This window comes from Magallana gigas, chromosome 10 (assembly GCF_963853765.1).
Source record: "Magallana gigas chromosome 10, xbMagGiga1.1, whole genome shotgun sequence".
Lineage (NCBI taxonomy): Eukaryota > Metazoa > Mollusca > Bivalvia > Ostreida > Ostreidae > Magallana > Magallana gigas.
The window spans coordinates 35,623,144-35,637,266 of record NC_088862.1 but is presented as its reverse complement, the minus strand read 5'-3'; the positions used below and the strand labels follow the sequence as shown (position 1 = coordinate 35,637,266).

The following is a 14,123-nucleotide window of genomic DNA, read 5'->3' as shown; positions in this document are numbered from 1 at the left end:
ATTCAACTTTCTTTGACAAAATGACTTGTGGAAAACAAGATAAACTGATTCAATGTGTTCATAAATAATATTATTAACAGAAGAAAGTAACATTTGATTTAAACTTATACCAAAACAACACATACTAAGTATGTAAACAATAACAGGACTCTAGTTTTGTTTACAGAACAAAAAATTTCAAACTTTGCATCTTGCAATTGCTTGCAACTTACTATTTGACTTTTAAGTTTGACGAAGCATTTTAATACCCATATTAACCCAATTTTGATCTTAAATCGTGTCTTGGAATAGATCTAAGCAATTAGTTTTTTATTTTATCAAGGTCCCTTCAAAATACTCTTTTGGAAGAGATCTTAGCAATTGGTATTTTAACCCTTACGATTAGTATACTTTTATTGTCGCTAAATGAGTGAAACATTTTTTTAAGAAGGGAAGAGCTCTTAAGAAACTCCATTATGGAAACCATAAAACTTACACAACTCTATACACAGTAAACCAATTTTTAAATATTTGTGAAAATCTTGAAACCCTCTTCGTCGTGAATATTTCTCTCCATGAATGTTAGGTTTTGCAATATGGGTGTTATATCAAAACGAATATGGTTAAAGCCTGGTCCCAAATTTTTTTTTATCGCAAACCAGTTTTTCTCTAGTAATTCGTGAAATACGTCATTGAAAATAAAACATGTAGAAGTAGGTTTACAGTATACTGTGGTTTTATTAATATTCAAGGGTATCAATTTTCGTGGATGAAGTGAAAATCAGTTTCCAGGATAGGTCAATTCGTGGCCAATGAGCCTATCAATACAAAAATGTTAATAGAAATTGCACTTCGATGAACTTTTAGTTTCGTGGATCAACTAAACAACGAAATCCACGAAAATTGGTATTCACCAAATATTGATGAAACCATAGTATCGGAGGGATCAACAAAATGTGACCGCTTGGTTTTACAATATTTATTCAGTATTTACACATCAATTTACAACAAAGGAAATTCTGGTTCCTCCTATAACGATTTTTTCAAGTATATTTCATAAGCACTTTTATATACGTAGCGTAACAATTCACAAATGTCTCTAAGCTGTTGTCATCTCAATAACTTCGCCAACAATTTTTGTTACAACGAATCTTATTTGAATAATCAGTGAGCTGTTTTTTCATTGGTCACTTCCATACTTCAATTTTTTGACTTTATTTTTGACCCCACTGTTGACAACATTTGTCTATCTATCGACTCAAACAGAAATACAGTTCAACCAGTGACCAACTCAAAAATCGATGAGAAATGCCCCGCTAAATATCACTCATAGAGTCTTTGATCTGTTGGGTGCTTGTTACCATGGGAATCAACCACTCGTACCATAAATTCTACACATAAGTTTATATAAATAACCTCATATTAAAACACACCAGCTCTGTGTACAGGGTCTATTCACCAAATCAGGAAGTATTATTCCAGAAAGGTCACCAAAACAGGAAGTATTTCTCCCCAAGAGGTCACCATACAGGAAGTCTCATTCCAGAATGGTCAACACAACAGGAAGCGACTTTCAGGGAGGGGGTAGATCTCTTCAGTCTCGCTAGTTACTCACTTCTTTCCATCCATATCCTCTCATTGTATTCAAATTTTGTGTTGGAAAGTCTTCTTAAAGCTTTTCCGTCTTTTCTCGGGGGGAGGCAGTGTTCAGAATTTTTTTCACACAAAAAAACAGTGAGGCAAGAAGTGTTCTGAAATATATTTTTTTCTTTTGAAATATTTTTCCTGACTGAATTTTACAGCTGCTTCTATTTTCTCTCCTTGTAATTGTGTCTCACTGGAGAAGTTGTTTGGTGACAATTTCGTAGACCATTCTCTTTCTGAAGTAGGGCATGTGTTCCTGTAAATAATTACAGAGATTCAGAATGGATTTAACCAAACACATCAGTACCTTGACCTTTGACCTTGACTAAAGGTCAAAGTTAATCTGAGGTCAAGGTCTACTAACTGGCTGCTAGATCTGGCCAACATTAACACCAATATATTTTTCAGATTCATGTAATGTAACACGTCACAGTTAATATTCTCTAACAAATCTTCCTTAAATAATTATAATTAAATAAATGATTAAAAATAACAATTTGAATTGATCTGTAAAACATTTTAGCAATTTTACTGACAACAGATGCTTGTATAAACGACATAATGCTTTACTTTATGAGCTGGGTTTACCTGTGAGAAGTTGATGTCCGCCTCACGTGTGATGTACTCGGCGAATTTACAGGCGAACATCCCACAATCACTCCCATTCATCTGCTGGGGTATGTCCTGAAACAGACAGCGCATTGAAAATAAACTCAGATTTGATAAGTGGAGATAACAAAATCTTAGAAATATGAAAGTCACATCTCCCCAAGGAAAGGGTTTCTACTCTGCTCCTCTCCTCACAAACCTTTGACAGACTTTGCTATACACACTTAGGTTAAAAGTGATCGATTTTGAATAGCTGTGCAATTGTAAATCTATAGCTTTTCTGAGGTACTATTTTACAATGTTAGACAGATGGTGCAAGCATCAGACTTGACTAATATTAAGTTATATCTAGGAGATCAAAAACTTCATGACACGGAAGAAAAATTGGGACTGACTCCGACTGACATCCATGATTTGTACGTAATGAAATGAAAGTATCTATAATAGGTATAATTCATAAATGAAGTAAAATCTGGTATCAGGGATACCAAGTATCATAGAGGAGATGGGGGATGAATAGAGATACAGCAGAAGAGATAGAGAGATTGCAGGAGGGAGAAAATAAGAGAGAGACAAAGAGAGATACAGTAGGAGAGATACAGAGAATGCAGAAGAGAGAGAGAGAGAGAGAGAGAGAGAGAGAGAGAGAGAGAGAGAGAGAGAGAGAGAGAGAGAGAGATACAGAGAATGCAGGAGAGAGAGAGAGAGAGATAGAGAGAGATACAGCAGGAGATAGATAATGCGAGAGAGAGAGAGAGAGAGAGAGTGAGAGAGAGCACTAGTTCCCTTTGAATACACTGCATTACATCATTGCTAACCTTTGCAATTTCAGTCTTCCATTCTGACAGATCAAACTTCTGCTTCTTTTTATCCAGGCTCTCTGCACACAAGTAGTCCCTGTAAATATTCAAAATAGGCTTATAGGTAGCATTCAGTTTATCTATCTCAATATATAAAAATTCATCATATAAATCAGTACGATTGGTCACTTACTTGAGGGCGTTCAGACAGCCCACATTATTCCCTCCCATAGAATCGAAGTATCGAATCATCTTCTTTTTGAAGTCAATCACCTGATAATGAATGATATAATAATCATGTAGTTATAAATCACTATGAGCAAACACACAAAATCTACCACGATCTGCAAAACATCTGATTCAGTAATAAGTATGTTAAATAACTTTCATCCAGGATTGTAGAAATGACTCGCTCATACAAGTATCTTCAGATCTTGAGATAGAAAGAGATACTCACAGTGAGACACCACTGCATGTCAAGATGCATTTTGAGATAGAACCGAGATACTCACAGCGAGACACCAGTGCATGCCGAGATGAACCGGGATCAGGATGTAGTCCTTGGAGAAGATGTCCACTCGTCTCGTCCACCGCCGGACTGACTCGTGACCTTGACCCATGACCTTGGGGTAGAAGAATGTGTTGAAGGCATACACCTTGGGCTTTCCTTCCTGTTCTCCCCTCTCCACTAACTGATTCATGTAAAAGTTGATGATCTGAAACATGTATATACATAGAATTAAAGAAATCAATCTCTGCTCTACCAGGGGTGTATTCATTTGGTTGAAGTGCAAGAGTAATCCTAATTTGCTCGTTTGCAGTGTGGAGATCTATATGGTAGATCTCTATTGTCTACTTTCCAAATAGCAGGTAGACAATGGAGATCTGCTGGAGATATTCAGGACCAGTTCTGGAGGTAGCAAACGAATACACCCCAGATGATACTTGTACCAATTGAAGCAAGTCACATACTTTGACATGATTTCAGCAGTTGAGGCCTGTAACTTACCTTAGTTAAGGCCTGTAACTTACCTCATCGTTTCACCAGTTGAGGCCTGTAACTTACCTCATCATTTAACCAGTTGAGGCCTGTAACTTACCTCATCATTTAACCAGTTGAGGCCTGTAACTTACCTCATCATTTAACCAGTTGAGGCCTGTAACTTACCTCATCGTTTAACCAGTTGAGGCCTGTAACTTACCTCATCATTTAACCAGTTGAGGCCTGCCAGTGATTCCATGTCTCGTCGTCGGATCTGTAGCTTGTAGCCCTCCACGAGAACTTCCTCCGATGGCTGGGGACGCAGTGCGTCATTGACCACTGCCAGCATCTTGTCTGTAAGTTCTTAAAAAGGAAGAAACACCATAAAGACAGGGTATATACCTACATTTGTCTATTTATAAAAAATTATGGACATTTACAGTGATTATTGAAATGACTATCTTCTGTGGTATAATCATATTCTCTAACTGTTAATTGAGATTTGTTTATCCTGAAGTTGGATTCATCATAAAAAAGATATCATTCCCATCATAAAATTTAGCTAACTTTTCAAACTTAAATGACAGCTGCAAAGTTTGATTGACAGCAATTGCCAAGTTTGTTAGACAACTAACGAGTTTGATTGACAGCTGCTGAGTTTGATTGACACTGTCACACAGACAGCTATTGATGAGTTTGACTGACAGTTGGATAAACAGCTGACAGCTGTTGAGTTTGAGTGACAGCTGTTGAGTTTGAGTGACATAGGTTTACCTGGGAACTTGTCCTCCTCCACCTGTTGGTCCTCGAGGACGGGGGGCTCGGCCTCGTACAGCCGCAGTCTCTGTCTGACCTGACTCTCCAGAGACTGGTCCTTCCGCAGATGCTAAAAATAGACACATGGTCAAATTGTAAACACATAGAGAAATTCAGTCAATATAGCACATACATACCATAAAACAACATATATAAATATATGCATTTCCTAATGTAGAACATTATCATTTCAAACAAAATATATTTCCCCTTAAATTTTATGTGTAGAGAGAGATAACTCTATTGTTGAACAAGTCCCACTCTAAAAACACAACAAAACTGATCGTTCTTTATGTATCTAACAAGAAAGACATTCAATCGTTTTTAAAACCTTAAATCAATTCTGTGTAAGAATCAAAATTTGGTGACCACGCATGGTCACAAATTCTTTTACAGTTGGATAGACTCTGATGATTAAAAATTAGTTACCCCCAGCCAAATTTTTTTAGTGTTGTTTGGATTTTCTCTAAGGTGTATCCATACATAAAATATCAAGAAAATTGTTGACTTTGGTGGCCAGAGGTGAGAGATCTATATAAATGTTTGATTCTTACATAAAATTGATCTTAAAAAGCTTGATAGTGATTCATTTTTGAATTGCAAACCTTTTCTTCATGAAATTTCTTTTTTATTTCTGCTTCTTTTATTTTTCGTTGAGCCTCTCTGTTTGCTCTTGAAAACTGTCGTTCCCTGAAAATAATAGATGAAAACACATACTGCTCAATTGTCAAATTGTATAATCTTACAGATCTATCACCCAGTTAGATTCACTCAGTTATTCATTTTAAAAATGGTCTTTATTGGTCCAGAGGACTCCTCTTAATCATAACTAGGAGTCCTAAGCCGAAAACAATGAGTTCATTTATCATACCACAAAGAACACGTAATATAAAACAAACTACATTTATTTAAACTCAAATTCTAAATGACCAAACTAAGTGACAGGCTTTGTGCTGTCACTGGGACCCTTCTAATGTTGACACTGGGACCCTTCCGAGTTTTCTCTGTTTTTTTTATCACCACTTTATGATTTGCTGTGATTTGTCAGATTATTTGCCACTTGTCTACTTTTTCATAGACTCTGGTTAATCTACCCTGGTTCAGGTGTAATTTTATGTTTTTTAATTCGGTGGCATCATGATCAACATTGATTTGCATGCGAATTGTCATGTATCATAGAATCTCATTGGTTAATGCACTGAGTTATGTTGACTAAGTGTTGATCTATGAGGTTTCAACTTTGGTAGTGTTTTTCTTTTTTATTTGGAACATTTTGGGCATCTACTTAGCAGGTTAAGAAAGGAACGATGTTCTGGAATTTTTTAGCAAGAAAATGTGTATGTGCATTTACTGCATTGTTTGGGATGCATATTTAATGAAATCATGCATCCTGAGCAAAACTTGTGCACATCTAATGCAGGACGCACATCAAAATAAATCAGTGTACACTTACAGATCTACGATCCAGTCCTCTGACAGGTATTTACTGGACTGGAAGGCGGGATCCCAGCGCTGTGTTACATGAGGATGATCAGGGATGACTTCAGGGCTCCTAAAATAACAAATCACATGTATTATATTATAACAAATCACATGTATTATATTATAACAAATCACAAGTATTATATTATAACAAATCACATGTATTACATAACATCCCATGTATAACTGTATAACATCAAATGTACTTCATCATATGAAAAATAATTTGTATTACATCACATGTATTACATTACATGCATTACTGTATTACATCACATGTATTACACTACATGTTAAACTGTATTATATCACATGTATTACATCACATGTATTACATCACATGTATTACATCACATGTATTACATCACATGTATAACATGTTTAACTGTATTACATCACATGTATAAATGTTTACCTTGTAGGGGCTAACCTTGATCCAGGTGAAGGGAAACCATTGACTGAAAACACAGAGAGATGGCCATGTTAATACATACACACATAAATAGTCTAAAATACACAGTGTCTAGAATACCATAGATGATTTTTGAGGCCTTAAAAATCTCATTTCATAAATGTTCATCACATATTTTGAAACCATATTTTGACAAATAAATAGAAATATGTAAAACATAAAAATAATTTGGGAATGTGTAGCATTGATGGTTGGTTTGGCTATGTGGACAAGACCTACCTGTGGGGGAGTATGCTTTTTCGTGGTCGTCAGGGATACAGATGACATCACTGTCCTCGTCGTCCAGACAAATAACCTCCTCCTGACTCTCCGACTTTGACGCTCCCTGCTGATCCGTCTCTGTCAATCTCCGCGGCGACATGACCAGATGTTGACGCGGGGATATCGATTGTTTGCTTTCTTTGTGCCGTGGCGGTGATATGACACACGTTTTTTGTGTGGGAACTACTTTCTGTCTTCTTACATCGGGCTGCCGACTGACAGAATATAGTTCCAAGGAGGAATTGCTGCCTGATATACTGCCTTCTGTCCGAGAGCTGAATATACACACGTTTAAAGACTCGAAGATTAATTATTTTATTTTTACTGCTATAAAATTGACATAATGTCAAATTGGAACAATATCTTGTCAGATATTTTCTTTGTTGCATACATACCCATAATGCAACAGCTGCGATGCCCCGAGCCGTTCGGGAGAGTGGGATGATTTCTCCAGGGAATACCTGGTGTAGTGTTGCAATAGCTGCTTGTATTTCTTCATCTCGTCAAGTCGAACACACTGCAGGTCAGAAAAAAACACTGAATACATTACAGATCACAACACAGATTCTGTGACAAAATACAATACATAAAAGAATACAACAGGGCTTTATATCATACTGGTACATACATATTTACTCCAATACATTACAGAATTTAGCAGAGCTTTAATACATCTTTAAGGTGACTGGATGGTCACGAAAATGATCCATCAGATCATCCTTAAAAATTTATATAGGATTTCTTCAGTCAAAAACTACTATTTAGTAAAGAAAAATTCCAAATAATTAAGCTTTAAAATTTGAAAGAAAATACATTTAAATTTTTTTTTCTAAAAACAAACCTATCATGATATTTGTGGGGGTGGGGATATGTGGGGGAGTGGGAAGGTAAGAAAGACTGACCTCTAGAGCTGTAAATTTCTGGCGGGGCGGACGGGAAAACAAAGATCTGTTGTCATGGCGATTTAACTGTACAGTCTCATATTCATTCATTCTATAGCCGATATCTGTCAACATAAAAAATATTGTTAACTTATTTCCCAACAGCTAGTACAATCATTTTGAAAATAGGCTTATCTATGAATTTTTGTGCAGTTCCTAACTTTTGACATTTCAAATTTACTGGTTTAAACATTTTAGAACTTGGTGTGTTATTAACATTTTATCTTTATTTCATTGTTTTATTTACAAACCAGAGTCGGTAAACCATTAACGCTAATCATTTTAAAGTATATATCTCCTAGTAAAAAAGGATGTATTTTAAATAAAATGTATGAGCAAAGTTTAATTTAATAATAAATAAAAACATGCATGTCAACACTTCAAAATTGCAAAATGGTTTGTTTGTGAATTTCTGTGCAATAAACCAGATTATAGATGTACATAACTCTTGTTAAAATTCTATCTAACTGTTGGAAAAATACCCAAGGGTTATATATATATCAACTGACCTGAATTTTCTGTTTGAACTGAGGTAGTGGTCCGAGATGTTTGAGATGTTGATGATTTTCCGGCGGATTCTGTCTGGTTAGGGGGGTGACTTTGTGCTGGGTTTGATGACGATATCGATGTGGATATATTGCGAGCCTGAACCATCTACAATAAAATTCTTACTCTGACACAAGTCTTGGGGAGCAAAATTGTTTAGCAATCGCAATGCTTTCCTAAAAGCTTGTTTAAGAAAAGCAAGAAAATTTTTACTTACTAAGAAAAACTTGCACATTATTAATGAATTAATAAAGATAAACAACAGGATGGCCTGTCAAAATCATAAAAAATTATTTTTTGTATTCATAATCATAAATATATCATATAGTTAAGGTATGAAAAACCACTGCTTTGTCTGACACACCCACCCCATCATTTGTCCCGAGCGACCCTCCTGTGTGGTAACCATGGCGACCGTTCCCATTGGGAGCATGTGACCCCATTGTTGTCCTACTGTCCACCGAGGTATGACCCTGTGTGGTCACAGTTGGTTGACTCTGATCAACTCTGGTACTGCCCCCGCTCGACTCCTCGACTCTCGAGTCCCCATTGGGGGCCTTCTTAAAGAAGTAGTGATCAGACCAGGCTCGCTTCTTCTGGAACCATTCAGCCATCTTCTGGTAGGGGTTGACGATCAGAGTGTTGAAATCTGAGGAGTAAAAGAACATCACAGAGATTAAAATATCATTATGATAGGAATACATATTACAACAGGGATAATATCATCATTGGGGTTGACGATCAGAGTGTTGAAATCTGAGAAGGAAAATAACATCATAAAGATCAGAATATTATTATGATAGGGATACATATTATAACAGGGATAATATCATCATTGGGGTAGACAATCAGAGTGTTACACATTAGTTATAACAGGCATAAGAGTGACTTACAGTTGAGTGTAGCTGTCTGGGGCTCGAGTTTTCTCGCTTTTTTCACCGACGTCACTACAACATCGTCATCAAGATGTTCGTCCCTGCAAAACATATCAAATAACTTCATCTCTCTCTCTCTCTCAAATGTTTTAGGTGACTAGGAAAAATAACAGTTATGAACGAGTAGATCCACGAAACACAAAAAAGTTATGTTTCAAAATACTGTGCAGTCCACTTTTATTATTCCCGTTGATAGAGCAAGGACGCTACATGCAACAGAATTATCAGAGTTTCTGACACCCAATTAAAACTTATACGTAATCGTTATGTAATCTATATGAAATTGAAGACGAATAACACTCAATCCTTCTATATCTCATGTACACTTACACTGAGCACTTAATCAAAAAATATTATAAGCCATCAGTGTTTTAACTAGTCAAACTTAAGTATAATTTCTTTAGTACATTCATAACCGTAAACATTTAAACATGTGTGTTACTATCTTCGAGAAGCTTATAAAATACAGAAAAACAAAATTGTTTTTGTAAAGGAAAGTATAATTCATTATTATTTACGAAACAGACAGAAGATTGCCATGTCATTGAGTTGAATCATTTTACAACGTTAAACATTGAACCGGGTGCTTTTTTTTCCTCCATTGAAAACTGAAACCAAAATAAACCCGGTTACATTCGTTACACTGATATCATGCAATGTAAAATGTTGCTACAGTCTTATGAATGACGTATGTAATATTTGTTTTTAGAAACAAAATCAGGACTTGAAGATTTACATATAGTTTGGTGAACAAGGCAGTGAAAGTCTTAGATCTAGATATGAAAAAGAACAGGCTAACGTACTTGTGAAAGCATTCCAGATTTTATAATTATTTGTTCTCCAAAATTCATAATTTTAGTAAATTTTTATGGAGAAAGAATATACGTTTAAAGCAAAGTGCACGCACATTTTCGTATATACACAATCAGTTTTGTACAATGTTAGTAACTGTTTACATCTTGAAAAACTTGGAGAAGATGTAAGAATTTTTCTTTGGCTTTGTAGATGATTTTCGATCACATACTTTTCATGAGCTGAATCTAGATGGGATTCGGGGGTGGGGGAGGGGGAGTTGGAGTTCCGCCCCCCGTGGAACAAATCAAATTTCTTAAATTTCCTCGATCCCCTCCCTTAACAAACCTGCATATACCCCTCAAAAATATTCTGGATGAACGGATGGTTTTTATTACGTTTTAATATTAATAATAATCTGATAGTTATTTGTTGAATCGTTAATTGGTTTAGTTAAATGATATCAAGATCACACACTTTCGCGCCAGACGAAAAAGTTATGATAATATTTGACAGTATACTTTTTTAAAACACAATAATTCTTATTGAATTCTTACTCATGTATACGAGGGTTATTAGAAAAGTTCGCGGACAAGTTGACTTGTGAGCGGACTATTTACATGATACTAGCGAAACTTTTCAGATTTAACTTTTATTTTCTAAGAAATATGAAACGATTTGTTTGTTTTAAATGCACCATAAAAATATACAGCTTAATTATTTGATGAGTATGCTTCATGGAGCATGTCAGGTTTTGTTTTTTTTTAATTTTTTATATTTTGTACGCATTTTTCCTTAGGCCTAAAAAAAAATTATTCCTGTTTCCTGTCGCCCGACCGACCCTATCTTTTACCCTCCGACCCTAAAAGTTTTTTTGTGATCATGATGGTGATCGGTAACTTCGCCAGAATTTCCTCAAAAAGAGAAGTGAAAGTGCCCGGTCTTCTAAATTCACAATCGTGTAAACTGACCTCACTGGCAAAATAATGATAGTAAACTAATATACAGACATTTTTACTGCATAAATTGACCTTGTGGTTATAGTATAACTTGCAACTATCTTATTTTCAGGGTTTATAAATATGGGTGATGCAACAACATACTGTGCATTGGAAATTACAAAAACGATGTTTATTACTTTGAATCCCGATATAACAGTTAGTTAATAACCTGTTATTAGTTAATAACTGCAATAAATGTTAAAATTATCATAAAACTGCTATCTATATTATCTTGAAAATTAAACAGATCCTCTACATAATAACGTACGATAGTAAGTGGGTCAAGGGTTGGTCTAATACCCCAAATACGCGAAAGTACAGACACTGATTTGGTATTGACATTAAGCTTAAACAAAACAGAAATATTTATCCAGAAAAGGATAAATACATTCATACACATGTAGATTAAATTTTGCAAATAATATTAGTTTTTATTTTTAATTTAAAAAAAATCGATTTTTTTCGATGCAGGTTGTTTTCTATACATTAATGCATAATAATACATATACCTTTGGAAATTTTGAATCATCATTAACATACTGTCACTGTGAACATAATTTTTTTTCATTATAACACACACTCTTGAAGTTTTTAAAAATAAAATATTTTTTAAAAATAAAATTTTTTTCCTACCTACCTACCCTAATTTTTTTGGTCAGGTGACAGGAAACATGAATATTTTTTTTTTTGGCCTTATTAAGAAAATGTACCGTTAAAGTGCATAAAAATAAACGATATTTCATATGACATCACAATAACTTATGAGGGTAATTTTATGAAAGTTTTAAGTTGAAGAATTTCAACTGTTTTTTAGCCCTTGCAGCACCCCCCCCCCCCCCCCCCCCCCCTACAGCCGGGATCTTGCACTTATAGATTTTGCTTATTTACCTCATCTAAAGTCGAAACTGCGTAGACAGAAATTGTTGGACGTAAATGATCTACGATATGCCACAAAAGGCATTATACAAAAGCTTGACAAATAATGGTATGGACGTGCATTTTATAAATCGGTTAAATGTCTTAAAAAGTGTGTGGAACTGAAAGGTGTTTACTTTGAAAAAGAGTAACATGTTTGACTTTCAGTTGTTTGACGTCACCTGACTTCGTGGAAATATGAAATGTTGCTCCGTAAATCTAATTCACGCAAAGTAAAAATCGCTGTATCTTTTGGAGAAAAAAAATTAAATTCATACTTATTTTCAAATAGTAGTCATTTAATAAAACATACGCCATCCTACAAAGTTCACAGTAGTTTTGCCGTAAATCACTGTCCGCGAAGTTTTCTAACAACCCTCGTACAGTTGATTAAAAAAAAAACTAAGGTAATGAAAAAATCATATCCATTAATATAGGTAGGTATTCGACAAGGGTAATTTAAGCGTACATATGTACATTCCTTCAGGCTTGTGTGTTACGTATAGACTAGTTCTTAAATCTTTCACTGTATTATAATTTATCATAAAAGCCTCAGTGACAGGCATAATATTTTTTTTTATTAATATGATCATTTTTAAGTTAGAAAATATAAAACATTAAAATAACCCATCAGGTAAGCGGCAGGAGTGCTCTTTTCTCGGCGGGCGAATGCATTCTGCGTAGGAGTTGTCTACTTACCCAACGTTTACTTAGTTTGTGTTAATTAATGAATATAAAGTCAACTTTTTACTGCTATTAGATTTTATTTTGTTGGAGAAAATTAAAATTATCCATCAATTAAACGGCGGGCATATAGATTTCTTCTGCTGCCGTATGAATTCTACGTACGAGTTATCTACCTTTACCAACATCTTTGATTTTTCGTCGATAAATCCGTAATAAAAGCTTATAAAAATATTTTGTTGTGTGAATTAATATTATTTTATCACATTTAATCATAATCAATCATAATTATATCGATATATAGCCGCATTTGCCGTGGGACTTACGTGGGACTTGTTTTCCCCGTGGGACTTGTTTTAGTATCACCCGAATTTTCCACAGAAAATGGTGTCTTTTTGATTTTTCTTCAATTTAACTAGATTACAAATTTCCATACATATGAATTGTAACCATGAAAAACTACTAAATGGATGTCCCTCTCGGTGAACGGGAACACGTTCAACTACTAGATAGAAAACGTTTAAAAAATTAGTTGAACTGAGGAAACTCGAAATAAAATTACAAACCCTTCGCTCTGCTCTCTTTTCCGCTTTCGGCTTTGGGTCACATGGTTGTCCCGTGAACTGTCATTAAACACAAATGTTTTTATCTTATTTGTGAAAGACTTGATCATTTCCAATCTGGAATTTTGAAATTATTTTCCCCGGGAAAAATCCACAGAAGATTTCTTTGGCAGCGGTTGTCTTTTCTTGGTTGCGTTCATTTTTGGTAAGTCGATCGTTGATTTAATAAGTCGTACAGTGAGTATTTCGGGGTTAACACGCTACATTCCCCTAGGTACATGTAGATCATCCTCACAATGTCAAGGGTCCTGAGTCCACTCGTGGACTCAGGACCCTTGACATTGTGAGGATGCATGTAGATGTGCTAGTCAACTCTAGAAACATTAAATCATTACACTAGGACATGCATATTGGATACGTTACGTTAGAGTTACATGTATTAAAACTAAACTAAAAACTTAAAGATATATCTTTTTAAATAAAACTTTTTATATCTTAATTACCCCACAGTATACACTTCACATTTGGTGGGAGGAAGCACAGTGCTTGTACTATATGCACTATACATTGTGCTTAATTTCAATGAAATATTTGAAAGTTTAAAAACAAGATGAGATCAATACATTAGCATGTGGGGATCTAGAGGGAATGGTCGAGCAGTCCTGAGCCCCCCCCCCCCCCCTTCCTTTGATATTTTACGG

At 35.1% G+C, this 14,123-nt stretch overlaps 1 protein-coding gene across 1 annotated transcript; it reads right to left on the bottom strand.

The window, feature by feature from the left end:
• Positions 1–943: 943 nt before the first annotated feature.
• Positions 944–13,628, bottom strand: LOC105346337 (sentrin-specific protease 1). The gene is made up of 17 exons (XM_066073123.1): positions 13,426–13,628; positions 9,426–9,508; positions 8,901–9,181; positions 8,496–8,640; positions 7,948–8,051; positions 7,441–7,562; positions 7,004–7,320; positions 6,728–6,770; positions 6,284–6,382; positions 5,436–5,520; positions 4,789–4,900; positions 4,235–4,377; positions 3,545–3,748; positions 3,226–3,305; positions 3,051–3,129; positions 2,212–2,307; positions 944–1,879 (listed from the first exon to the last, which is right to left on the bottom strand). The coding sequence occupies exons 1-17, from the start codon at positions 13,530–13,532 to the stop codon at positions 1,814–1,816; spliced, it is 2,166 nt and encodes a 721-aa protein (XP_065929195.1). The 5' UTR covers positions 13,533–13,628; the 3' UTR covers positions 944–1,813.
• Positions 13,629–14,123: the final 495 nt, after the last annotated feature.

Coding starts and splice junctions, on each gene's coding strand:
- LOC105346337 (XM_066073123.1), bottom strand. CDS start 13,532: ATGATCAAGTCTTTCACAAATAAGATAAAAACATTTGTGTTTAATGAC. Junction 4,378..4,788: donor GGAGGAGGACAAGTTCCCAG/GTAAACCTATGT, acceptor TTCCTTTTTAAG/AACTTACAGACAAGATGCTG. Junction 3,306..3,544: donor GCATGCACTGGTGTCTCGCT/GTGAGTATCTCG, acceptor ATTCATTATCAG/GTGATTGACTTCAAAAAGAA.